This window comes from Chlorocebus sabaeus, chromosome 20, assembly GCF_047675955.1.
Source record: "Chlorocebus sabaeus isolate Y175 chromosome 20, mChlSab1.0.hap1, whole genome shotgun sequence".
NCBI classification, from domain to species: Eukaryota; Metazoa; Chordata; class Mammalia; order Primates; family Cercopithecidae; genus Chlorocebus; species Chlorocebus sabaeus.
The window spans coordinates 61214513-61241793 of NC_132923.1; the positions used below are offsets into that span (position 1 = coordinate 61214513).

At 39.4% G+C, this 27281-nt stretch overlaps 1 protein-coding gene across 11 annotated transcripts in view; it reads left to right on the plus strand.

Annotated features, from left to right (window-relative positions):
• Positions 1-27281, plus strand: part of SLC44A5 (solute carrier family 44 member 5) — a 550857-nt gene that overhangs the window by 110993 nt on the left and 412583 nt on the right. The window contains exon 1 of one of the 11 annotated variants that reach the window (XM_007978268.3): positions 25365-25667. The exons of 6 other annotated variants lie outside the window; for them this stretch is intronic. In XM_007978268.3, the coding sequence (XP_007976459.3) occupies positions 25634-25667 (34 nt within the window). In that variant the 5' untranslated portion in view covers positions 25365-25633. Of the gene's footprint in view, positions 1-25364; positions 25668-27281 lie in introns of those variants that run through there. 4 more of the 11 variants (XM_073007200.1, XM_073007202.1, XM_007978264.3 and 1 more) reach the window with 4 other exon arrangements.

Sequence of the window (27281 nt, forward strand, 5' to 3'; positions counted from 1 at the left end):
AGTGGGCAAAGGATATGAACAGACATTTCTCAAAAGAAGACATTCATACAGCCAACAGACACATGAAAAAATGCTCATCATCACTGGCCATCAGAGAAATGCAAATCAAAACCACAATGAGATACCATCTCACACCAGTTAGAATGGCAATCATTCAAAAGTCAGGAAACAACAGGTGCTGGAGAGGATGTGGAGAAATAGGAACACTTTTACACTGTTGGTGGGATTGTAAACTAGTTCAACCATTATGGAAAACAGTATGGCGATTCCTCAAGGATCTAGAACTAGATGTACCATATGACCCAGCCATCCCATTACTGGGTATATACCCAAAGGATTATAAATTATGCTGCTATAAGGACACATGCACACGTATGTTTATTGCAGCACTATTCACAATAGCAAAGACTTGGAATCAACCCAAATGTCCATCAGTGACAGATTGGATTAAGAAAATGTGGCACATATACACCATGGAATACTATGCAGCCATAAAAAAGGATGAGTTTGTGTCCTTTGTAGGGACATGGATGCAGCTGGAAACCATCATTCTTAGCAAACTATCACAAGAACAGAAAACCAAACACCGCATGTTCTCACTCGTAGGTGGGAACTGAACAATGAGATCACTTGGACTCGGGAAGGGGAACATCACACACCGGGGCCTATCATGGGGAGTGGGGACGGGGGAGGGATTGCATTGGGAGTTATACCTGATGTAAATGACGAGTTGATGGGTGCAGCACACCAACATGGCACAAGTATACATATGTAGCAAACCTGCACATTGTGCACATGTACCCTACAACTTGAAGTTTAATAATAATAAATAAATTAAATAATAATAATAATAATCCAGGTACTGAAAGAAAAGTGCCAAATGATCTCACTTACATATGAAATCTAAAAATGTTAAACTCATAGTAGCAGAGAGCAGAATAATGCTTACCAGAGACTGATGGAGGGGTGCAGGAGGGAATTAGGAATTGTTGATAAAAGGATTCAAAGCTTCAAAAAGAGGCATAAGATTTGAAATCTATTGCATAGCAGTGTAACTACAGTCAATGATAAAGTACTTTAGATTGCCATTAATATAATCTATTTAGAGTTCATTTGTACTATTACACATAGATATACAATATTATGCCATTGTAGTTCCATTTACTTCATTTGCTGTAGTATTGTCATATTTATTACACTTATGTTATTTATAAGTGCCACAATTTGCCGTTATAAAATTTGCTTTAAGCAATTACTACATGTGTGTATTTCAAAATAAGCAAGATCAAATTTCAAATTTCTCCCCATAAAAAAAGATAAGTAATGAAGTAATAGATATATTAGCTCAATTTAATGACTGAACTTTGTATACATATATCAAAACATCACATTGTATCCCATAATGTACATACTTATAATTTAACAATTAAAAATCACAGTAATAAAAAAAAAAAAAGATACTTTATAATTAAATTAAATTTTTTTTCAGACATAGACACAAATCTTGACGAACACTTCACCCCTGCCTCCAGGATGAAAGGGGGAAACCTAGACCTGAATGGGTTTGACCATCTCACAACTGTTTGCGTGACAACCGCATTCGTGGCAGGTAAAAAGATTGCTATATCAACTCAAGAAAGCAATAGCCTCACTGTCGTTGTATTTTGAATTGCAACAACTTTGATATCAACAATGAAACAATGATATCTAAGAACAAAAGAGCATTTGCTAACAGTCATCATAATATCAAGTGATTATATAAGCGGAAACAAGCTGTCACAGACTTGTGTGTCAGCTAATATACGGAGAATGCTTTCTTCTGATGCTATTTATTTAGAGGCAATTTTAATATAAATCATTTCAATTATATCTACATCAAATAAAATAAAAATGAGTGAAGCCCCCAGATTCTTCGTTGGACCAGAAGATACAGAAATAAATCCTGGAAATTATCGACATTTCTTCCACCATGCAGATGAAGACAATGAGGAGGAAGATGATTCTCCACCAGAAAGGCAGACTGTGGTTGGAATATGTTCCATGGCAAAGAAATCCAAATCCAAACCAATGAAGGAAATTCTTGATTGGATCTCCTTATTTAAATGTATCACCGTAGTAGTATTTGAAGAGGAGGTTATTTTGAGTGAACCAGTGGAAAACTGGGCTTTATGTGATTATCTTATTTCTTTCCATTCTAAAGGATTTCCACAGGACAAAGTGGTTGCCTATGCAAACCTCAGGAATCCATTTGTAGTCAATGACTTGAATATGCAGTATCTCATACATGATAGGAGAGGAGTATATAGTATTCTTCAAGCTGAAGGTGTTTTACTTCCTTGTTATGCAATTTTGAACTGTGACCCAAATAATACCAAAGAATGTAAAAGGGGAAGATCATGTAGAAGTAAATACATGTGATGGCTTCCCAATGAAAGTGAATCACACTTCTGTGTCTTCATATGCTTGTGTAGTCCCTGTCACATTTACTCTGGGCTTGACCATTGACTTGCTCCAACCAAGAAGATATCAGCAGATATACAGCAAGCAAAGGCTTGATAAGCATGTGTGCATTGGGGCTTGCTCTCTTGGAGTACTTCTGCCACCACGTGAAGAAGCCAGGATGAAAGACCTCATAGAGAGACACCTAGCTGGCCTAGCTGGTCCAACCATCCAAGCCGAGACCCTAGACATGTAAGAGAAGTTGTATGATAGCTTCCAGCCCCAACTGAATACATAGATGACTGCAAATGCATGAGTTAGGCTTGGCAAGATCAGAAGAAGAAACTCAACAAAAATTTGGTGAAACTGTTGTTGTTTCAAGGCCCTGTGTTTTGGGGTGGTTTGCCACACAGTAACAAATAAATTACATATCTTTATTTTCTAAGGAAACCCCTTTCAGTACGAAGACCTAAAAATAACTGACCAAAGCAATTTATAGACCATAAGACAAACAACATGAAATTTCTTTCAATGGTTGGAAAAGTTAACAAATCAAGCAGATGTGGCAAGGGCAATTCCTCAGCCCCAAGACTGAGGCCAGCCAAATCTAACTACACCCTTATCTCATCATCTGGTTTAAGAGATATCAGGAGATATCAGAATTTCTACGACAGTCAGACAAACAACTCAGACAAAGATAAAGGGCCAGGCAGATTCCCAGTTACCTGTAACTTGTCAGAGACCATAGAAAACAGTTTTCCAACATTACATCAACTGCAGCTGTGAACAAAAGCACAGATGACTAAGAGCCAGGTTCAGCTTGTAAGAGCCCATGAGTTTGATCCCTGTACAATGGCGTGCACTGGGGAAGTGAGCAAAGGCAAGACAGAACATGGTGGGTCTGGATCAAAAGCTTTTTCAGGCTGCATGCTTCTAAGGGCTCAGAGGCTTACTGGAATAACAGTCAAATAATAACTTAAAGGTATTTAGTTTGGCTAGAAATTGAGCTGAGTTTACTCAGATGTGAGAGAGGTAGTATTTTCCCTGTATCAAACATAGGTTGATTATCATGGGACAAAAGTAAGGAAGGCTTTATTAAAACAAGAACTATAAACTGGTAGTAGAACAATAATTTTGTTTTGTTTTGTTTTAAATTGACAGATAAAATTATATGTGTTTATCACATACAGTATGATGTTTTGATGTATACATACACTGTGGATTCACCCAATCGAGCTGATTAACATATGCATTACCTCACATAGCTATCATTTTGTGGTGAGAACACTTAACATCCACTATCTTAGCATTTTTCGAGAATACAGTATATTGTTATTAACTATAACCACATTGTATGATAGATCTCTTAAAGTTATTCCTCTCATCTAACTGAAATTGCATATCCTTTGACCAACATCTTTCCAACTCTCTTCCCCCCATCCACCTCAGCCCTCGGAAATCACTTAACTACTCTCCAGTTATATGAATCAACTTGTTTAGATTCCACATACATGTGAGATTATGGAATAATTGTGCTCCTGTGCCTGGCTTATTTCACTTAACACAATGTCCTCCAGGTTCATTCATATTGTTGCAATTGGCAGAAGGTATCTGCAGTCTGATGTTTATTGCAGCACTATTCACAACAGTCAAGCTATTGGAATGACTCTTAAGTGTCCATCAACGAATGAATGGATACAGAAAATGTGGGAGATATAAATAGTGGAAAGCTATGTATAGTCATAAAAATAATGAGTTTTGTTTTTTTTTGTCTGTGGACAAGTTGATCAGCTGAAAACTACCAAGAAAGAACAGTTTTCCTTGGAGCAGACTGACAAGATTTATCTGAGAAAGCAAATTTAATTATTAATGGGTTGATTGGGAAACTTTATGATTTCAGCTGTGGAGTATATGTGATTGCTGTTTCTGTGTAACAGAGCCTGGGCTCTTTCCTTGGCTTTCCCACCTGAGTTAAACCCACTCTGTACCACTTTCCTCACTATAAATACTCATGGGACAGTGCTGAAGTTTTCCTGATTCCTTGCAGGTTCTATTTCATTTTGTTTTGATATTAAGATCCTACAACTTTAATACATATTAACAACTGTGTTTGTTATTATAAGAATAAATACACATCAGGTTTATAAAATAGCTATTAGAACTAGATTCTACTTGCTATGTTAAATCATATGCTATGTTAAATCAATGCTTCTATGCTTCACTTGTGTGGTTTTGGAGCAGTGATGGCCATCAGAGTCACTATACTTGAAACATGAAACTTACTTTAATCATATTATTAGCTTCTAATATTATAAAAAGACAGTAAATGATATCATATTATTTAAATCTTTTTATTTTGTATCATATTTACTGCATAGGGATGTTGAGAGGATTAAAAGAGTTAATATAATAATTGCTATATAAGTGTTAGCTATTATTACACAATTATAATAAATATTTTAGGAAGGAAGGTCAAGAGAATGTATAATAATTTGGCAAAACTATGTCAACTGCATAGGCAGATTTATACCAGTGAGGTACTAGGTAATAGAGGGAAAGAAATTCACTAGCCTTTTGAATAAAAATTCCAAGCACTATTTTAATATCTTTTTGGGAAAAGCTAATTCAAGGGGATCTCATGGCTACTCCTTTTAAAGGCACGTCTGTGTGTAGTGTGTATTCCCATGTTTCAATTCTTATAAATTTTCCCAATAAAATATTTTTTAATCAGTCTTCTCCACTCCCCCAGTTTGACCCAGTATTGATAAACTTTAAATACAATGAAGATATGTTTATCAGAAAAATATTTTACTTTTCTTAATTTCTTAATGTAATAAAATATATATGACCAAAAATATTGTCATTTTAAACATTTTTCAGTGTGCAATTCAGTGTCATTAACTAAATTCACAGTGTTGTGCAACACACCATTATTTCTGAAAACTCTTCATCACCCAAACAGAAATTCTGTACCCATTAAGCAATAACTCTCCATTCCTCACTTCCACCAGCCCCTGGTAACTTCTACTCTATTTCTTGTCCCTATGACTTTCATTATTCTAGATACTTAATGTAAGTGCAATTTTTGTCCTTTTGGGTCTGGCTTATTTCACTTAGCATAATGATTTTGAGGTTCATCAATGTTGTGGCATATATCGGAATCATTTCTTTTTATGGCTGAATTATATCCCGTAGTATGTATAGACCACATTTTGTTTATCCACTCGTATATTGATGGATGCTTGGGTTGTTTCCACCTTTTGGCTACTGTGAATAATGCTGCAATGAACATTTTTGTGCAAGTATTGGTGTGAATTTTTGTTTTTAATTATTTTGAATATATACCGAGGAGTGGAGTTACTGGCTCATATGAACTGTTTCAGTTTCTAAATCTAAATTAGTTAAAATTATGTTAAATTAAAAATTCAGTCTCTTGGTTATACTAGCCATATTTTGAGAACTCTTTAGTCACATACAGCTAATGACTACCATATTGGACATTGCAGGTCTGGATTAATAATTTGATGAATGACTGTATAAGAAATCTACTGGCCGGGCGCGGTGGCTCAAGCCTGTAATCCCAGCACTTTGGGAGGCCGAGACGGGCGGATCACTAGGTCAGGAGATCGAGACCATCCTGGCTAACACAGTGAAACCCCGTCTCTACTAAAAAATAGAAAAAACTAGCCAGGCGAGGTGGCGGGCGCCTGTAGTCCCAGTTACTCCGGAGGCTGAGGCAGGAGAATGGCGTAAACCCAGGAGGCGGAGCTTGCAGTGAGCTGAGATCCGGCCACTGCACCCCCAGCCTGGGCGACAGAGCCAGACTCCGTCTCAAAAAAAAAAAAAAAAAAAAAAAAAAAAAAAAGAAATCTACTAATTGTGCCCATTTTCTCTACTGCTCAAATAAGCCTTGTTCTTCCTGCTTTTGTGCTTTAGTTTACCTTTCCTGAGGTCATACTTCTTTTTGCCTGGGATATCTACCTATTCTCTATTTTCTTTTATAGAAATGTTACCTGTTTCAGAAAGTATACTTAATTAGTGCAGCTCACACTGATCATTCCTACTCATAAACTGTCAAAGCATTTGTTAACTTTATTATTTCCATGACATTTACTTGCATTATACTATAGTTATTTATTTCTTTGTTTCTTACCAGGATTAAAATTCCTTATTGGCAAAGCTAATAATAAAAACAAGAACTACATCAGCAAAACAAAACTAGTCATTTATTAAATGATTGTGGTTTTTCAGGCACAGTGTTGTTTTATACACTCCATTTTATTTAATCCTTAAAATAGAAAGGAAGTAGTATTATCTGAATTCTAAATCAGGATTTGGGGTTTACAGGCTAAGTATCATGTTTAAATCTCCATATCTAGTAAATGATAGAGTCAGAATTCAAACTAAGGTATGTTATATGCTCTTACAAGTCTGCTTATACTTTATAAATATTACTTTGGGAAATCTTTATAAATAATATTATCTAGCATTTATTTATTGTTTACTCTGTGCCAGATCTTATTGTAAGTGCTTTTCTTGTATATAGTAACTTAATTCTTATAACAGTCTTAGGAAGTGTGAGCTGTAATCACCATCATTTTATGTATATGATAACAGTTCGGAAAAGTTAGGTTTCACAAGCCAGACACAGAAAGTCTAACATTGCATGTTCTCACTCATAAGTAGAAGCTAAAAAATGGGTACACATGGATGTAGAGAGCGAAATAATAGGCAAAGGAGACTCAGGGGTGAAGGGGTGGGTGTGGCAGGGGTTGGATAATGAGGAATTACTTAATAAGTAAAACGTATGTTATTCTGGTGATGGATACCCTAAAGCCTTGACTTTAGAATTACACAATCTATGAATGTAACAAATTTGCACTTGTACTCCATACATTTCTACAAGTTAAAGATAAATACATAAGTTATGCCCCTCAAAGTTAAGTTTCATACCTACTAAATGGCAGAGTCAAGATTTGGATTGAGTGTAAATCAGAGCCTGCATTTTAAATAATCATATTATTTATAAACTTTATTCAACAAACATTTGTTGAGTAATTACTATGCCCAATACTAGGGATTTAAAGATGAATAGACCAGAGTGTGTGTATAGCTTTTCTAGGAGTTTAGCCTACTAAAATGAGCGAAAAAGAAATATTTGTCATTGATATGAAAGTTATTAATCACAACTACTACCACCACCACCAAATAAGAATAATGAAGGCTTGCCATTTTCAGGAACTGTTTTAAGTGTTTTACAGACACTAATTCATTTAACCTCACAGCAACTTTTAAAGATCATCATTATTATTGTTGTTTTTATTTTTTAGATCAGAAACTGATCAGCAGAGATGTTAGGTAACTTGTCTGAGCCAGAAGTGGAAGAACTAACTTATGAACAGAAACAATTTGGCTCTAGAACTCAAGTGCTCAGATATTCCCTATGAGTAACAGAGTCTTAGTTTTTCTGGAGTCTGAACAAGTGCCATTATATAGAACACATTTAAAAGTGACTCTTAAAAAACAATTTCAGGAGCATGGAGAAAACAGGAATGATGGTCATTCTGCAATGAGATTTTAAAAGGCGCAGTTTCTAGAATGGTCAGCAGAGGGTGAAGGGAGGCAGCATTTGTAAGGTGCCACTTCATTACAATGGAGTAAACTGCATGAAACTGATCATCTCTAAAGACCTCTCTTGGTCTAACATTTCAGGATGCTCCTTGTTTGAATTATTTTTAGTTCAATGTTATATAAAACACAAGCAAAAAAAAAAAAAAAAAAGAGTAGCTCCTTCTGAAATGCATATAGCTGAGATGATTTTTTTATCTGACCTAGCACAGTGTTTATTTCAGTATTTATTGAATAGTTAGTAAGAATACCTCTAAAGAAGTAATTATAAGATGATCCATAAAGAGCTCAAGTCTTTACTGAAGAGGCAAGGTAAAGAAAAATTTACATGATGATATAAACATCATTTGGAAAAAGTTTCAGAGTTCAGAGACACGGAGAAAATAATGGAGCTGAAATGGAAGGGAATTCTTTGTGGAAAAGGTAGCCTTATCTAGGACTGAAGGGTAGGTAATATGTGCATAGGAAGAGAAAAGTTGGCTTTTCCTTAAAATTAAATTTCCTGAGTGCTTACGATTTGTCGTCAGTGAGTCCAGGAACTGCAGAGAAAATGAGGATGAGTGATACTGTGGTGGTTCATACTTGTAATCCAGCACTTCGGGAGGCCGAGACGGGCAGATTGTTTGAGCTCAGGAGCTCGAGACCAGCCTGGGCAACATGGCAAAAACTTATCTCTACAAAAAAAACACAAAAATTGGCTGGGCACAGTGGCTCACGCCTATAATCCCAGAGCTTTGGGAGGCTGAGGCGGGTGGATCATCTGAGGTCAGGAGTTCAAGACCAGCCTGGCGAACATGATGAAACCCCATCTCTACTAAAAATACAAAAATTAGCTGGGTGCGGTGGAGTGTGCCTGTAATCCCAGCTACTCGGGAGGTTGAGGCAGGAGAATCGGGAGGCGGAGGTTGCAGTGAGCTGAGATTGCACCATTGCACTCCAGCCTGGGTGACAGAGCAAAACTCCATCTCAAAAAAAAAAAAAAAAAAAAAAAAAAAATTAGCCAGGTGTGGTGGTGCATGCCTATAGTCCCAGCTACTTGGGAGACAGGAGTGGGAGGATGGCTTATTAAGCCCAGGAGGTGGAGGTTGCAGTGAGACGAGATTAGGCTGCTGCACTCCTAAGTAACAGAGCCAGACCCTATCTCAAAATGAAACAAAACAAAAACAAATAAACAAAAAGAGTGATAGTGTCTCTGTCTTAAAGAAGTCACAGATACCTAGCAGTAATAATACAATAAAGGATGTGGTAGACAAATAAAAAGATGCACTGTTGGAAAAGTTAACAACAAAACAATATGTTTCCCATTCTAAAGACAGGAACCAGACCATTCATGTTGAACTTTCAAAGGTCAAGGTTTCTAAACTAGTTCTGCCAGCTGTAGTGATTCATTCCTCTCTAGTCTACATAAGAAGTTGAGGTTGAAGAGAAAGAGATTTATTTGGTGAGAAATTGACAGTGTTTTACATTTCACCCACCTTAAGTACCAGCCGCTGATGGAGAAGAAGATGTATTTTTTGATGGTACAAACCCCCTAAATAGAAACTGCACAGCATGCTCGGAGAAGTGGAAATTGCCTCGGTGCTGGCACAGCAAGAATTTCAGACCCTGAAGAATGTGGCTCCCTGCATAGCCAACTTAATGCCTTCTGTTGGTGTTCTAAGTTGTTTCTGAGGGATTGTCATAGCTGGGGACCCGAAAGACAGTGAGTCCATGTCTTTCTCTGACCTGGAAAATTGGGAGATTGCCAATTCCTCTGAACTTCAGGTGAGCTTCTGTGAAATACACTTAAAGCATGGGGAGTTGCATCCACTGATCTCTTCTGATTTTATTTTTATCAATGACAGTTCATTTACTCTTTGGGAGTAAACAGGTAAAAGCAACCTTCTGTAGAAGCCAAGTTGTCTTTTTACCTGTCATTGAATTTAGACCACTCAGATAGCCTAGTAATAGTAATAGTAATGGTAATGGTAATAGTAATAGTAATAGTAACGGTAATAGTAATAATAATAATAGTGAAAAAAGGCAGAATATGGTAGATGCACAATCCTCTCTCCTCAAGTTAAGGAGAGGCTTTTCTAGAGGACCACTTGGAGAGCTTTTGCATGTCTCCAGAAACTTGAGCATCTTACCAGTGAATATTCTAAAGCTGAGATGCTGTCGCTGGAACTGCCCAGTCTGGTGGCTGAACACACAGGTGGCTGCTTTGTGACTAAGCTGTACTTCCTCATATGGCAGGCTAATAGTAAATGTTTCTGAGACTTGATAAGGACTCTATGGAAATGATTCTAACCAAGAGTACTTGCCTGAAGGACAGGAACAGAGGGGTGGACCCCAGAAATCCAGGAGGCAGACAGAAAAGAGGCAGACAAGCCAATTGCCTGGGATTGATGAGAAACCCACAAAGGCACCCCACAGAGTCAGCAATTGTATTTCTGCCACCCAGAGGGCCTTGTAGGTAGATTGCAGACTGTAACTGTCACAAAAGCTGTGCTGCATTTTCCCAACACTTACCTTCCTACCCACAGATATCAGAAACAATGACTAGCAAATTGGGGGGATGGAGCTAGAAAGAGAAAAGCTAATTTTACCTCCTACTTACATAGGCTGGGGATAGAAGAAATTTAAATTTGAGTTTGGAGTTTGAAATTATATTCAATAGAGATGTATCTTGTGCTTTCTAACTTGCTTTTAATGGTGTTGTGTGGTTCTCAGTTTGTTTTCTTAGCTTTGCATTCTTCCCTTTCATCGTCAATACTGCTTTACACCTTATTTCTTTAAAAATTGATGTTAGGTTCTCGTTAACTTTTATATCATGAAGCACTTGCTGGAAATTATTTCTTTGTGAAGTTCTGCTTACTTCCAGCATGGTTTTTCATCTGTATTCTTCTTTCTCATGTGTTTTTATTTTTGCTGATAATGTGTTTGCAAAGTTATTATGTCCCTTCTTTTTATCTTTTAAAATACAGCAGTTTTGTTTAGGTCTTCTCTTTGCTGTGCTATAATGTGAGTGAATTCCACTTGCTTTTTTATTACCTGAGATTCAAGGAGCTCAACTGTGGCTGTGCACAGGAGGATCCACATTCTACTCTCTTCTGGAATTTTAGTAAATGTTTTCTGTGCTAAAATCTTAATTTATTGCCGTTTATATTCATTACACTGAGAAGTATTCTTGGGCTTTGAATTATTTCTTCTAATCATCATGGAGCCCAGATTCTTTGTTTGCTTTAAAGAAAGTAATCCGGAATTTGATTTTGTTTGTTGAGTTCTCTACTTCAATGTCATTAGCTTTTTAAATGTTTCCCTCTCCATATTTGCCCATTTCTCCCCAGTAGCAATTTCTCTTCCTCCCAAGCTCCTCTCTCTCATCCTCTGGGAAAAAAATAAACAACATAGGGAGTGCATGTAGGTTACTTCCCTTCAGGCACTACACATGCTTCTTCTCTACTTTCTCTCCCTCAGAGACTCTTGTCCTAATTATTTTCTATTTTTTTCTTCCTTTCTGCTATATCACTATTTATTGTTGGAGATAATTAACTATAGGTGTTTATGATTGTTCTGCCATCCTTTCCATTTTCACCCAGCTGGAAGATGCCAAAAGGGAGATTTCCAATAGTTCCCTTTTCTGGTAGACATGCAACTAGTTGAGATGGGACTTTTCCTCCCTTGCAAAATTCTTTGTCTCCTCTAAGGGTTACTCATCTTTCATCTAAAGCTGCCTTTCCCATGTTATAGTGTAGGAGTGGTTGGTTAAACTTTTCAGAATTTTGTTTGCTCACCTTCCCTACAAAATGCTTGTTTGGAGGATGACATTAAGAGGTTTGCCATAGCTTTGTTCTGTAAATTCTTGAAAACTTCTTCGTATCTCTTTGATGACTACAATTTTTTGAATGTTATGACATGACCCTTTCGCTTGTTTGAATGCTATTGACTTTTTTTTTTTTTTTTTTTTTTTTGCTGCTTTTTCCCATTTGCTATTCATATAATTAAGTTATGTGGGAAGGATATTTTTAAATATTTGACTGAAATCCAATATAGAAACCTTAAACTCTTTTATTCCCATTTGTCAGTTGTAGAAATTAAAGGTCGTAATGTGTAAGTGATTTGCCTGAAACATAGCTTATGGAAGAAATAGGCAAGGTAGAGGCATGATTTGAATCTAGGCCTGTCTTTTATCCTGTAATCAATATTCTATTCTGTAATCAATGGAGAGCAGACAGGATTTTTAAATAGGTGACTGATGAAATGAAACATTCATTTTAGGTTAGGGAACTAGCATGTGGTTTGAAACAGATATGTGAAATGAATTTGCAGAGAGGGAACTATGAAAGCAGTGAAACAAATTTGGAAGGTTTTATAAAATCAGATATAAAGTAATGAGAGCCTGAGGTAAAGGGAAATATCTTTCATATCCAAAAGTTTTGACTTTGGTAATTAGAATCTTTTTCTGCATAGGTTTCTAGGGTGCCATCAATCTGCCTATTACCTACTCAAATTTGTAAGAATTTTGTAAAATTAGGAAGCTATGGATTAGAAAGCAAGGCACGGACTAGTTTCTAGTCTTTTGTTTTCACCACGTACTAGCTGTAAGACCTATGTTAAATCATTTCAACTTGCTGGGCCTCAATTTCCTTATGTTTAAACTGAGAAAACTGAATTAAATGGACTATAAATGCTCTTTCAACTCATAGTAGATGCTCAAGAAAAGTTGAATGAATCAATCAATGAATAACATTCCAAAGAATAAAGGAAGAGTTTCCTTTCCTGTGCAAATGGGAACTTAGAATCTGTCAAATGAAGAAAAAAAGAGATTTTGGTTATTAACAGCTCTTCAATTAAAACATATGTATTAAATGTCTATTATATATGAATTTCCTTTCTTCTTTAATTTTTTTAATAGAGATGTGGTCTTGCTCTGTTGGCCAGGCTGAAGTGGGTGGCGTGATCATAACTCACTATAGCCTCGTACTCCTGGTTTCAAGCAATTCTCCTGCATCAGCCTTCTAAGTAGCTGGGACTACAGGTGTGTGCCACCAAGCCTGGATTCTTTTTTTTTTTTTTTTTTTTTGTACAGACGAGGTCTTGCTATGTTGCCTAGACTGGGTCTTGAACTCCTGCCCTCAAGTGATCCTCCCACGTTGGCCTGCTAAAGTTCTGGAATTACAGGTGTGAGCCACCACTCCTAGTCCCTTTCTTCATTATAACTTGACATTCACGGGCTCCCTAATCTGATCCCAAAATACTATTGCAACCCTATCCCCCTGCTGCTCTTGTCAAGGATTACTTACCATTGAACTAGGAACTAAGTTCCTATTATAATGACTAAGACAAAATCTCAACCCAAATGGACCTTCCAGTTTGATACAGAGACAGACATCCACACAGATAATCAAGATATAATGTAAATGAAATAAATCTTAATGATAAAGGTACAACCAACATGTTATGGTAATACACAAAAGGAGCCATTACTTCTCAGCAGAAAATGAGTACCATTTATGACTCAAGGGATGACTAGGACTTTAAAAGATGGAGATGGGAAGTGAAAAAACAATGTGAATGAAAGCAAACCCATATGAACATATGTGGCATATTCAAGGAATTATAAAGAATCCAGTGTGCCTAGAACATAGAATGTTGAGGGCAGAGAGTGGAAGAGAGGAGACTGGGAAGGTGAACTGGTGCCAGGTGGTAGAGAACTTTACATGACATAGGAAGCTCATGCTGTACTACAAAAGCTTTGAGAACAGAAGCATAATATGCTTTGCTCAGAGTAATATGAAGATAACCAAGACATCAATGTGAAGATGGATTAGAGAGGTGAAAGAATGGAGTCAGGGAGATCAATTAAGTTTCAAGGAGAAGAACTTAAAATAATTAAAATTAAAAGTGGTGTTGCTAGTTAGAGAGAAGGGACCAGGCTAATGGAAAATAAGCCCAGGGAAGCAAAAAAGATTTGGCTAGAAAAGGTAGGCTGAGGGGATGTACATGGAAAAGAAAGCAAATAGAATTCATAAAAAACTATATATTTGGCGTACTTTCTTGCAGCCCCCTGTGTGCACGGCTTGAGTATGGAGAACAATGGGAAGAGCAACACAAGAGGAGGCTAGAAAGAGTCATGGGTCAGATCATTCCTGTGTAGGCATCTTAATTATTTAAACTGTTTTTCTATGAGCAATGGAACCCCATTGCAGGTACATTAGCAGGAGAGAGAGATGGTCAGCCTCCTCCCTTCCTCACATCCTGGCTAATTCTGGCTGGATTCCATAACACACTACTTCTTGTTTCTTGTCAATCTCTTAAACTCTGTGCCTCATTCTCCTCTCAAATCCTTGTTACAAAACACACATCTAGATGAATCTGATCACTGACCTTCTCTTGTCCTTTACATTGATGGACCAAGATAAAATGATTTCAGGTTTGATTCTACTCTAAATAAATCCATTGCCTTTAACAGCATCTTGACCCTAACAATGACTAGGATCCTTTCAATGTTTTCTTAGTTATTCCTTTCCCCTGTTCTCCACAGTAGGCATCTAAAATCATTTCTAGTTTTCTTAGATGTTCTTCCCCACAACTTACTTCCTCAAACTCAGCAGATAACTATATGCCCTACTTCAAAGAGAAACTGGAAGCCCACAGAAACTTTCTTAACTTCTTGCCACCATATCTACAAACTGCACCCAGAACTACCTGGTGCACCAGTTAGGAAAGTGACTACAAATATCAGTAAACACAAGAGCAATTTAAACTACAGAAGTTTATGTTTTCTCACATCGGAAGGTTGGAGTCAGAAACTAGAGGGGAATGGTGAAGATTTAGGATAGTAACTGGGGGACTAGAGTACCAGAAATAAATAGACAGGAGTACCAGAAAATAAATAAATAAGATACCCAGCATCACTCATAGTCCAGCTTCACTGGCCCAGAGAGGGGCTCAAAAATTGCTGATACTATTATTTTTTATTATGCAAGTTGTCAAAAGTCATAAAGTGTATCATTTGACAAGTTGCAACCAGATTTCAGATTTTCTGATTCACTATGCTTTGGTAACCCTAATTAAGATAGTATTTCTGGCCTGTGAAACCAATGAATATTTAATTCCTAATAAACCCTTTGCCCTGTGGCTAATTATGGCTTGAATTAGTGGCATTCGTTACTTCTGGAAAGGCATTCGTTACTTCTGGAAAGGCATAATCCACCTAGAGAAAAGGGATCTTTCTTTAGTTTTGAATCTCACGGCCAATTTTCTTGAGCACTTTGTGAGATAATTTTCATGAAATCTAGGATTTTTGAAAGGGGGAAAAAGTTTCTGGTTTTTAAGTTCCAAAAGTAGCCCTTTATAAATCAAAAGGAAAATTTAGCTCTTTGGAAATAGAATATTACAACAAGCCATAATGTTGAAGGCATGGAGGAGATAATACAAGGGAAGTCCCACCGTATGAAAAGTAGAAAGTACTAGGGGAGGAGTTAAGGGGTGTGTGTGGGAGACAAGTAAGCGAGAGATGATGCAGTGCCCTTTACTCACAGTGCAACTCAGTGGGTTCATAGTTTTTGGGGGAACTTTGGAACTGAGAGGTTAGAAGTCTCTAAGAGAAGCCCTGTGTCAACGTGAGGTGACCACAGTAGAATAAAAATGGTGGCCAAACAGTGACTGGTGCATGTTATGGAAGAGATCTAGGGTTCCTTAGTGACACTGAGGAAATATAAAGGGTAATTTAGAAATAAGCATTCATATACTTGCCGTAAGTCACAGCAGAGCTGGTTTCAGTAGAAGTCTTGTTCAAAGGGACATCATAGTGATGGCTGTGAGTGGGCAACTCAAAATTGAAGTTCAGAGAGAAGATATTGCTAAGTCTCAGAGGATCCATAGCATCAGTGATCATCCTCTTCTAGTGGAAGAGGTTTAGCTCTCATTTTCAAGGTCCAGATTCTCAACTGGATCCAGAAGGACTCAGTGGTGGTTTCAGAGGACTTTGGCAAAAGCAGTGCTCCTTTTTGTTCTCCAGATTTCCTCTTCTCTAATGGCCTACTGACCTCCCTTAGAGAGATACCTTTGGGAGAGAAGAGGGTACAGAAGAAAGATTGGAGAAGGGCCCCTCTAGCATAAACTCCATTTGTAATAAAGCCTTAGCACTCTGAAAAAAAATTAGTGACTAACATATGAGGTAATATTTTGAGACCATATGAATATCATGTTCCCAATAACCTCTTATCCAATGATTTTGGCATCCACTGATTTCATAGTTATTACATCGGGCATTGCAAAATGATGACTTTGTAATTCTGTCATTTCTTCTACATTTATTAGCTCATGTTCTTCTAAAAATAGTTAATATTTAGTTAATATTTTCTCTTTTGATTATCACCATGGGCTCATACATTTTATTTTATTCAAAGTATTATAATACATTATCATAGTTAATCTTTTTGGGGCTCAGCTCTTCATATGTTTGATCAGTGGACAACCACTTCAAGCTGGCTCCTTTGTCCTTTTAACATGATCTAATTAGTCTGAGCTCTTTTGTGTTTTCTGACACATCAATATGTTCCAGGTTTACCTGGTACTTTCCCTGCTGCAGACTTGGAGTCATTTTTCTAAGGATCCCTCTTTCTTTTAGTGAATGATGGTATTTAGAAAGCAAGATGTGGGTATCATCTGTATTCGTGGCTGTGGAATACATTGCTTGTAGGTTCTTGAATTACTTTTAAATGGAAAGTTTCAGTATCAGTCCCCAACTCAATGAGGGGCTCCAGAGCACAACTGAGGTGTGGTGTGCAAATTTAACTCTCAACCAATTCTATAACTATATCATTAGTTTATAAGGCTTATTACAATTACCTATACAATAACTAGGCTGGTACTTTTAAATGTAAATTTTATCATATCATTTCTCTGCTTAACATTATCATGTCCTAAGATTCAGCCACATTGGTCCTTCAGTTCCTCTCATTCGGGAGGTTCTGAAGTTGGAAGTGTCCAAGATGGTCCATTTTAAAAAAACCGTATCCTTCGAGACTTTCAAATTTTTGTGTATGTTTTATAATACATATAATATATTAGTACAATAGTATACACAATATAAAAGTAACCAAATACATGTAGTTGAAGAAGTGTGAGAAATTTTTTTAAAAATTGGTGGGCTGCTTGGTCAGTTTGGAATTTAGAAACTACTGCTCTGATCTTGAATTTCCTACCTGGGCCTTTCAGCATATGCTGTTTTCCCTCCCTGGAGCAGTCTTTTCCCTGCTTTTTGCCTTGCTCATTTCTGTCATTCATTTCTCTTTTTAAACATCACATTCTTAGAGGAATCTTCCTTGACATTCTCAATCTAAATTATGCTATATATGTTGCCCCCTCCTATACCACTATGTTTTTTGTTTTTCTTCTCATAGAACTTGTAACAATTTGTAATTATTTGTTTGGTTATTTTTATCTCCCTTGTAAAACTGTAAAATACTATGAATGTATGAACTATGCTGTTTTATTTCTCCATTATATAACCAATCACTTAAAAGAACGACTGGCATATAGCTCTACTCAATGCATATTTGTTGAATAAATGTAGGATAGTTAGTGAATAAAGAGAAATAGATGAGAAGACAAGGAAAAATACAGTTTAGTTCGTTGTCAAAAATGTCTCAGAAGCATTTAGTTAATTGGTATGCCATTCATTTTTTATGCAAATGGTTCACTTAGATATGAAGGAGTGAGTTGGTAAACTGAGCCAAGGACCAATGTTACAAACAAATTAGAATGGGACAACTTGAGAACACTTTGGAGGTAAATTGATTAATTGGAAGCTGGCAGGAGTAAGATAGAAAATTCTGTCCTTGAGCAGGCCAACTGGAGTATTAAAAAAACCAATTCTCATTGTTTATGTACTTTTCAGAAAAACTTGAGAGTTTCACGGTGTACACAGTTATCTCTATGTAATGTCTGACAGTGTCCTTCCATTCATACTCTGCCTCACTCAAGTCAGGTCTGTGCCATTTCTCTCAGTGAAATTTCTGGGTTATATGATTAGATAACTAGCTTTAAGACTTCTTGGCCATCCTAAAGGCTTTTTTTTTTTTTTTTTTTTTTTGGTGTGGGGGAGGTTTCTGTGGAGTTGAATTGCAATCAGCAGACACTTCATTGTGAGTACAAAAAAGTGCCCTATTAATTAACTCCCTCTAGAGGGATGCAGTTCTAGAGGTTGGGTGACAGTTGGTAAATTGAACTTGGCAAAATTAAACAAAATTTTCCTCTGCACAGATTCAGCACAGTGTTTTCAATTTCTAGTAGTAATAGTAGTGTTGTGGGTACTTTGAAAGCAGTAAAGTGTTGGGGTGGAGTGAGGAGGACTCTCTTTGTGAAGATTTTATCTAAGAAACCCAGAATTTGCATTTAAGCCCTTCAGTGATGTTTCTGAATTTCATGTCTTTCTGCCCAGTTCAAACATACATAAATGAAATTGCATGTTTTCTGAGTTAAGGATCATCAGTGTGATAATCAGAATGGAGTAAAGAGATTAAAAATTATACAGGGGCTCACCCTAAGACCTTCTGTTTAATTCAAGTGAAATTTTATTATAGGGAGTATCTGTGTCAGTCACAAGAGAGGGAAGAAGTGTTATTTAAGTCTCATGTGTACATAGTGGTGTGTGGCATGGGGTAGGAAGCCAGCCTCAATTTCTCCCCCTCTTCACATGTTGATTGAGTCTGTAAGTGCCACAATTTTTTTTTTTTTAAATGGACTAGCTGGCTGATCTCATTCTCTTTCAACTGTTATTTGTATTTTAACCTTTGTAGTCACAGAATTGTAGAGTCCCTAAAAACCTCAGCTGAGGTGAATATTAAGATTTTTTTGTGTGTAAAAATTTAAAATACAATGTGGTTTTTCAACAGTGGAGCAAGTTTGGATCATTTGACATCCTTTGATGTTATAACATTATTAAAATCAGTGGGACATTTGTTGTTTCTTTTTATTTTTCTCTAAACTACAGTTGTTAATTTATGCACAGGTATTCGATGTAAAATGTTTCAGCCAAAAATACTCTTCTGTGGGTCATATTTTTCAACCTTTTCACTGCAGTTGCACTAACATACTTTCAGAGCATTCATGCTTTATGTACTATGAATTATATTTTCATTTTAGTCTTTAGTAAAATTTGTATAAGTTTATTTTTCCTGTTGAGCTTACTTAATACTTCCACGTAGGAACATGTATTCCTTTCCCTATTCTATTTCTTACTTTATGTGTAGTCTTGACACGGCTAGAAAAATCTAAGAATAATGATTATACCACATGTAACTAATGTTACCATTTCAGTTATGTGTCTATTTTTTAAAAGGGTTCATTCAGAACTATCCTTTAAGGGAAATAGAGGTGAGGCCAGTTTCATCCTTGTCATCATCTTCATTATCACAATCTTGTCATCACTATCAGGAAAAATGTGTGTCTCTGTGCCCAGAAGAACCACATGTGACTTAGAAATTATTTCATTTGCTGCGATCACTCTCATTTATGGCTTCAAGAATAGCCAGAAATTCTAGCCATATACAGAAAACTGAAACTGGACCCCTTCCTTACACCTTATACAAAAATTAACTCAAGATGAATTAAAGACTTAAATGTCAGACCTAAAACCATAAAAACCCTAGAAGAAAACCTAGGCAATACCATTTAGGACATTGGCATGGGCAAAAACTTCATGACTAAAACACCAAAAGCAATGGCAACAAAAGCCAAAATTGACAAATGGGATCTAATTAAACTAAAGAGCTTCTGCACGGCAAAAGAAACTATCATCAGAGTGAAAAGGCAACCAACAGAATGGGAGAAAATTTTTGCAATTTACACGTCTGACAAAGGGGTAATATCCAGAATCTACAAAGAATTTAAACAAATTTACAAGAATAAAACAAACAACCACATCAAAAAGTGGACAAAGGATACGAACAGACACCTCTCAAAAGAAGACATTTGTGTGGCCAACAAACATATGAAAAATGCTCATCATTACTGGTCATTAGAGAAATGCAAATCAAAACCACAACTAGATACCATCTCACACCAGTTAGAACGGCGATCATTAAAAAGGAAACAACAGATGCTGGAGAGGATGTGGAGAAAGAGGAATGCTTTTATACTATTGGTGGGAGTGTAAATTAGTTCAACCATTGTGGAAGACAATGTGACAATTTCTCAAGGATCTAGAATCAGAAATACCAATTTGACCCAGCAATCCCATTACTGGGTATATACCCAAAGGATTATAAATCATTCTACTATAAAGACACATGCACATGTATGTTTATTGCAGCACGGTTCACAAGAGCAAAGACTTGGAACCAACCCAAAGGCCCAACAGTGATAGATTGGATAAAGAAAATGTGGCACATATACACCATGGAATACTGTGCAGCCATAAAAAAGGGTGAGTTCATGTCCTTTGGAGGGACATGGATGAAGCTGGAAACCATCAAACTAACACAGGAACAGAAAACCAAACACCGCATATTCTCAGTCATAAGTGGGAGTTGAACAATAGGAGCACATGGACACGGGGAGGGGAACATCACACACCGTGGCCTGTCTGTGGGTGGGGAGATAGGGGAGGGATAGGATTATGATAAATACCTAATGTAGATGATGAGTTGATGGGTACATGGCACGTATATACCTATGTAACAAACCTACACATTCTGCACATGTACCTCAGAACTTAAAGTATAATAATAACAATAAAGAATAGCCAGAAATTTAGAAACACCTATCCCACAAATCATTTTTATAAATCATAATTAATTTCACCCAAGGCCTTGGTAATCTCTAATTCTGGGGACATCAGGTGCCATCAGAATTAGAACCATACTCAAGGATTTGGTTCAGCCCTTGCTGTCTGGGGGTAAAAAGCAATTGATGAAATTTAAAACCAGACACACAGACACATAGCTCATAGTCTACATGTTATTGGCAGATGTGTTCTGTTAGGCCTACCCTTTTCTGTGTTTGTGTTTTTGTTTTTTAATGTATTCACCAACATCACAAAGAATATTTTACAAGAAAATTTGGATTTCTGACTCCTGAAAAATCAAAATTCTTACAGCCCCAAGGTTTTCATTCCCACAAGGCATCCTGCAGCTGACTAGTGAGTGGTACACGCTCTAGCAGTTCTCTAAAGTTCCCTTCCCTTGCTCAAGTACAACTATACAGCAACACACTGCATAATAATATTTCAGTCAATAATGGACTGAATATATGACAGTGGTCCCAAAAATTCGTAATACTGCATTTTTACAGCACCCTTTCTTTTCTTTTCATTTTCTTTCTTTCTCTTTCTTTTCTTTCTCTCCCCTTTTCTTTTCTCTCCCTTCCTTCCTTTCCTCTCTCCCTCCCTCCCTCCCTCCCTCCCTCTTTCTTTCTTTCTTTCTTTCTTTCTTTCTTTCTTTCTTTCTTTCTTTCTTTCTTTCTTTCTTTCTCTTTCTTTCTTTCTTTCTTTCTTTCTTTCTTTCTTTCTTTCTTTCTTTCTTTCTTTCTTTCTTTCTTTCTTTTTCTCTTTCTTTCCCTTCATTCCTTCCTTCTTTCTTTTTCTTTCTTTCCTTCTTTCTTTCTTTCCCTCCCTCCTTCCTTCCCTTTCTCCTTTCCTCCCTCCCTCCTTCCTTCTTTCCTCCCTTCCTTCCTTTCTTCCTTTCTTTTCCTTTCTTTCTTTCTCTCTCTCTCTTTCTTTCTTTCCCTCCCTCCCTCCCTGCCTTTCTCCCTCCCTCTTTCCTTCCTTCTTTCTTTTCTTCTTTCTTTCTTCCCCTCCCTCCCTCCCTTTCTCCCTCCTTCCTTCCTTCTTTTCTTTCTTTCTTTCTTTCTTTCTTTCTTTCTTTCTTTCTTTCTTTCTTTCTTTCTTTCTTTCTTTCTCTTTCTTTCTTTCTTTCTTTCTTTCTTTTTCTCTTTCTTTCCCTTCATTCCTTCCTTCTTTCTTTTTCTTTCTTTCCCTCCCTCCTTCCTTCCCTTTCTCCTTTCCTCCCTCCCTCCTTCCTTCTTTCCTCCCTTCCTTCCTTTCTTCCTTTCTTTTCCTTTCTTTCTTTCTCTCTCTCTCTTTCTTTCTTTCCCTCCCTCCCTCCCTGCCTTTCTCCCTCCCTCTTTCCTTCCTTCTTTCTTTTCTTCTTTCTTTCTTCCCCTCCCTCCCTCCCTTTCTCCCTCCTTCCTTCCTTCTTTTCTTTCTTTCTTTCTTTCTTTCTTTCTTTCTTTCTTTCTTTCTTTCTTTCTTTCTTTCTTTCTTTCTTTCTTTCTTTTCTTTCCTTTCCTTTCTTTCCTTCCTTCCTTCCTTCCTTCCTTCCTTCCTTCCTTCCTTCCTTCCCTCCCTTTCTCCTTTCCTCCCTCCCTCCTTCCTTCCTTCCTTTCTTTTTTTTTGAGACAGTTTCACTCTTGTTGCCCAGACTGGAGTGCAATGGTGCAGTCTCTGCCCACTGCAACCTCCACATCCTGGGTTCAAGCAATTCTCCTGTCTCAGCCTCCCAAGTAACTGGGATTACAGGTACCTGCCACCACATCCAGTTAATTTTTGTATTTTTCACAGAGACGGGGTTTCACTGTGTTGGCCAAGCTGGTCGTGAACTCCTGACTACAGGTGATCCACCCATCTCAGCCTCCCAAAGTGCTGGGATTACAGGCTGAGCCACTGTGCCCGGCCTTTTATGGCACCTTTTCTATGTTTGGATATGTTTGGATACACAAATACTTAGCATTGTTTTACAATTGCCTATAATATTCGGCATAGTAGCGTGTTGTACAGGTTTGTAGCCGAGGAACAATGGGTTATAACATATAGCCTAAGTGTGTAGTAGGCTATACCATGTATGTTTGTTTAAGTATACTTTATGGTGTTTGCACAAGGATGAAATCACCTAAAGACACATTTCTCAGAATGTATTTCTGTTGTTAAGCAATGCATGACTATATATTTATACTGATGGTATCATGTATTCTGTCTTACTGTTCCCTGCAGTCATTCTAATTGTAGCCCTTGAACAAAAACACACAGTGTGGGCTACAGGGGAAACACTTGTCCTGGAAATCCAGGGCCTGGTTAGTTGTGGCCTTGATGTCTTTTGGTCTCAGTTTCCTCATCTGTTCAACAGGGCTAAATAAACCTCTTTTGATGATCTTATGTGATTGTCATGACTTTAATTGAGATAATGCATGTAAGGACACTTTAAAGTGCTACTAGTGTAAAAACATATTAGTCATATCCATGTACCAAAAATAGTCCTAACTAGTCAACTAAATTTGAGTCTCCTCTGTTGAGAATAGTACTGACACTGTGGAAGGAATGAATCAGAAAAAGGAAACCATTCCTGGTCTGAAGCAGAAATATTCTATTTCACATAGGCAGCTAGTGTCACGGAGACAGCTGGCTACTGAGTTAAAAGAGTTACACCGAATCTGTGGGCAAGTTATCATACCTCCACGAATCCCATTTCACCGTCCATAAAACCTAGAAGACTGGACCTACTTTTCAACTCATGGGTGATGCAGTCATGATTAAATGAAATAAAGTATGTGAAAGTAATGAATACACAGAAAAACATTATTCTAATATAGGCAATAATTAGTAGTTGGTGATAAAATATGAGCACATAAAATGGACTAAAAATATTTACAAACTCTAATATTTGTACACAGTAAACATTTGAAGATCTGGAAGAGTAGTTTTTAATTAAGAGGCAGTTGTTTGGAAGGGAAAAACTTTGAGTCAGTCTTATTTCTGATCATAAGTCTGAGAATGGGCCTGTTTTGCTTATTAAAATAAACATGTTCTTTGTTTTTTATTTTTGATGCATATCTTCATTGCGAGAGGAATTGGTCATTTCACATGTTTCTAGATTATTTACTTCAATATATTACATTATATGAAGCTATATTTAGAAAGGTTGAAAAAAATAACTTGTGATGATTTTGTGACTAATATCTCAGGAGGTGGAAGAAATTTTTGAGATGATGCTGTATATATCAGAACACAGAAGAGCAGAGAGACTGAGTGAGTTGTTCAAATTCTCAGAGCTACAAAGTTACAGGGCCAGAATTTACAATTAGAGTTTTTGACTTCACCGTTCTTTCTGCTGCACCACATTAGTACTGGGGCAACTTCTGGATGGATATATTGAATTAACTCACTGAATGTTTAGACAATCAGATTGGGTTGGGAACTGTACTAACCTAGGAGGAGGAAAGGAGAAATGTTAAGAAGGTCACTGCGAATTAGGAAGTGCGTTTCGGTGGTAATCTCACTTGCAGCATACAAAAAAAAATTCGATATTGTATCCTCTCCCTACAGTGGTACACCCTGGCAACCCCTCCCTACCCTACTCTTTAAGCCATTCTTTTTAAGGTCCCCTACTCCTTTACATTCTTAAACTTTCGCCTGCCCTTGCAGTCCTGGGACGCCGGCAGGACTTCCTTTCATCCCTTATCAGCACGCGAGGGGAGGACAGCTCCTCCAGGAAAAGGAGAACTTTCCAAAGCAAACCACTAGTCAGAGGGAGAAAGAACCTGGCCACTGGAACAAAGTTTCTGTTGGAGGCCAAGAAATCTCACCTCCAGCTCCCAATTCCTCCAACACCTGAGAGCGTAAACTTTCTTTCCTCTTTTCCCACAGCCCCAAGGGAATTATCCTGGGCCCTCACTATTAAGAGCTTCAGGGCCACAACAAAGCCATCTTGCAGGTGTCTGCCAGTGGGCTACCTCTGGAATTCCATTTCTCTCCCCTCCATCAGCCTCCTGTTTCCCTCTCCCCTCTTTCCTTCTCGGTTCGGGAGGAGCAGAGGCAACCACGCGCTTCGGGGCTCATCACCCGCGTGGAATTCGGGCTCACTATCCTCGAGGAGGCTGCGGAGGAGGTCGGCTCCGCGGCCGGGTCGCGAGGGACAGTGCCGTCCTTCCGCAGGTGGCCGGAGTTCTGGTTGGCCTGTGACGACGGGTTTTTTTCGCGGGCCCAGCGCGTCCTGGCCTTTTGAGAGGGGGCTTGGAAGGCCCAGAGGAAGGCAGGCGGGACGCAGACTCCATCAGACTCTGCCTGGCTTTCTCCTCCCCGGCCCCAGATGGCCGCGGTCTCTCCGCGCCCCCCAGCAGCTCCCCGCCGCCGCCACCGTCGTCTTTCCCAGTAGCTGCTGCTGGATGACGGCGCCGTCTCCGGTTGGATGGGGGCTGGCGGCTCAGACGGGACCCCGGGGGTGGGGGCGTGGGGGAGGGAGGGTGTGGGGAAGGGGGAGGTCAGCGCTGGGCGGGCGCTCCGGGGACCCAGCGCTGCCCCCTCTAGCAGCAGAAGCAGCACAGCAGCCGCCGCCGCCGCAGCCACCGCGTCCACAGCAGCGCGAGCTGGGGGCCAGCGGCGCGGCCGAGAGCAGAGGGGCGGCGGCGCCCGCCCCAGCCGAGCCGAGCCGAGCGCGCAGCCCGGCCGCGCTGCTGCCTCGCAGATGCCATCACAGCAACAAAGAGCTCGCTGAGCTGAGAGCGGTGGCGAGGGCTCGCCTGGGAGCTGCGCGGCAGCCGGAGGAAGCGCGTGGGGGGTCCGGGGGAGGGAAGGGGGCAGAAGATGGCCAAGAAGAGAAAGCCCCCCAGCATCAAGGGTGAGTCCCGCTCCCTCCTCCCCTCGCCGCCTCCCCTCTCTCACCCGTCGCCTGCCCCTCGGGCCGGCCTGTTTACATCCAGGCGCGGCCAAGTGGAAGGCTCCTGCCGGGGAAGAGTTTGCTGTGTCTGCGGGGGGTGAGGGGAGCCGCGGCGCTGCTGCACCTCCCCTGGCCTCCAGGGACACTCTGACAGGAGTTTGTGCCCCTTTTGCTTCCCAGGGAAACCTGGAGACTCCTCTCTCACCCCACCCCTTTGCTACTCCGCGAGCTTGGGTATCTATCTGTTGCACCTCCTCGCCTCTGGGCAGTGGGGAGAGAAGCGACTCGGCTCCTAATGTCTCGTCCTTTCTGGAATCAATATTCTCTCTCTCTCTCTCTCTCTCTCTCTCTCTCTCTCTCTCTCTCTCTCTCTCGTGTGTGTGTGTGTGAGAGAGAGAGAGAGAGTTTTTCATGGTCTCTTCTATTCTCTTCTTCCAATCCCCCCCGCCTCCGCCCCTTCGTCCCTAGGGTGACAAGTTCTGCATCCATTTCCCCAACCTCCATCCTCAGGAGGAGGTTGGAACTGGCTGCCTCTCCTTTTCCCCACGGTCAAGGGGACTTGCTACCGGCCAAGTCCCTGCAGGCTACTTCCTGCTCCCCAACCTGTCGAGGCGGGCAGTGGCTCCAGCTAAGCCATCTCCCTGTTGCTCCTTTGGAACCCGGGGTTCCAAAGTTGGAAAGTTCGCGGGGAGAAGTGATGGCGGGGAGGACAAGGAAGAGCTTGTTGCTGGGGTGACTTGAGGCATTGAGGCGTGGTCCAGGGCGCGACTCGGGAGGGAGCCTACTGGGCGGCGTCCTGCCCAGGGGTCCGCTGGACTCTGAGAACCCGCGCGCGGGGAGCAGGTGCAAGCCGCCCGCGCCTGCAGCGCAGACTCGCAAAGGTAGCAGCTTGCCGGCTCCCAGGCTCTAGCTCAGGGACTCGCAGAGTCCGAGAGGTTGTCTGCAGCACTGCGGAGAGGTGGAAGTAGGCTCGACACCGTGCACGGTGAGGAAGGCTGTGCGCGGGGGAACTGGACCTGGGGATGGTGGCGAGGAAGGGGCGTCGTTCGAAGTTGGATTTCAACACAATGGGCCCAATGACATGAGAGGCAGCGACTTACTGAGACTTTAGGATTATATAAAAAAGGACAGGAACTCAGATGAGAGCTGAGAGGTGAAGGGTATTACTGAATACATTGGCTTGGACTACAGCAGCGCTCTAGGCTTTGGCATGCTTTTTGCTTTTCCTCCCAAGTCTGGCTTGTGGGAGCTTAGCTCCGCTCTAGAGGTCACTAGGGGGACACAACTTTATCTTGGCGCGTCAGCTTGCTTTTTAATTGCTCTGGAGTACTCAAAGCACTTATTGGAAAGCGTTTAAAATCATGATCTTTAATTCTTAAGAAGACGTTACTATGAAAACACCTGGGATATTTTGTTGTTGAAATGATAACCTATGTATGATAATTTTATTGCAATGCCTTTTTTTCAAATATAGCTCCTGTAAAATTAGAGGGGCTTTAAACCTCTGATTCCCTCCCCACCCCCCAGTAAATTAGCGCATGGGTATAGAGATACAGGAGTAAAGAAAGAAGAGAG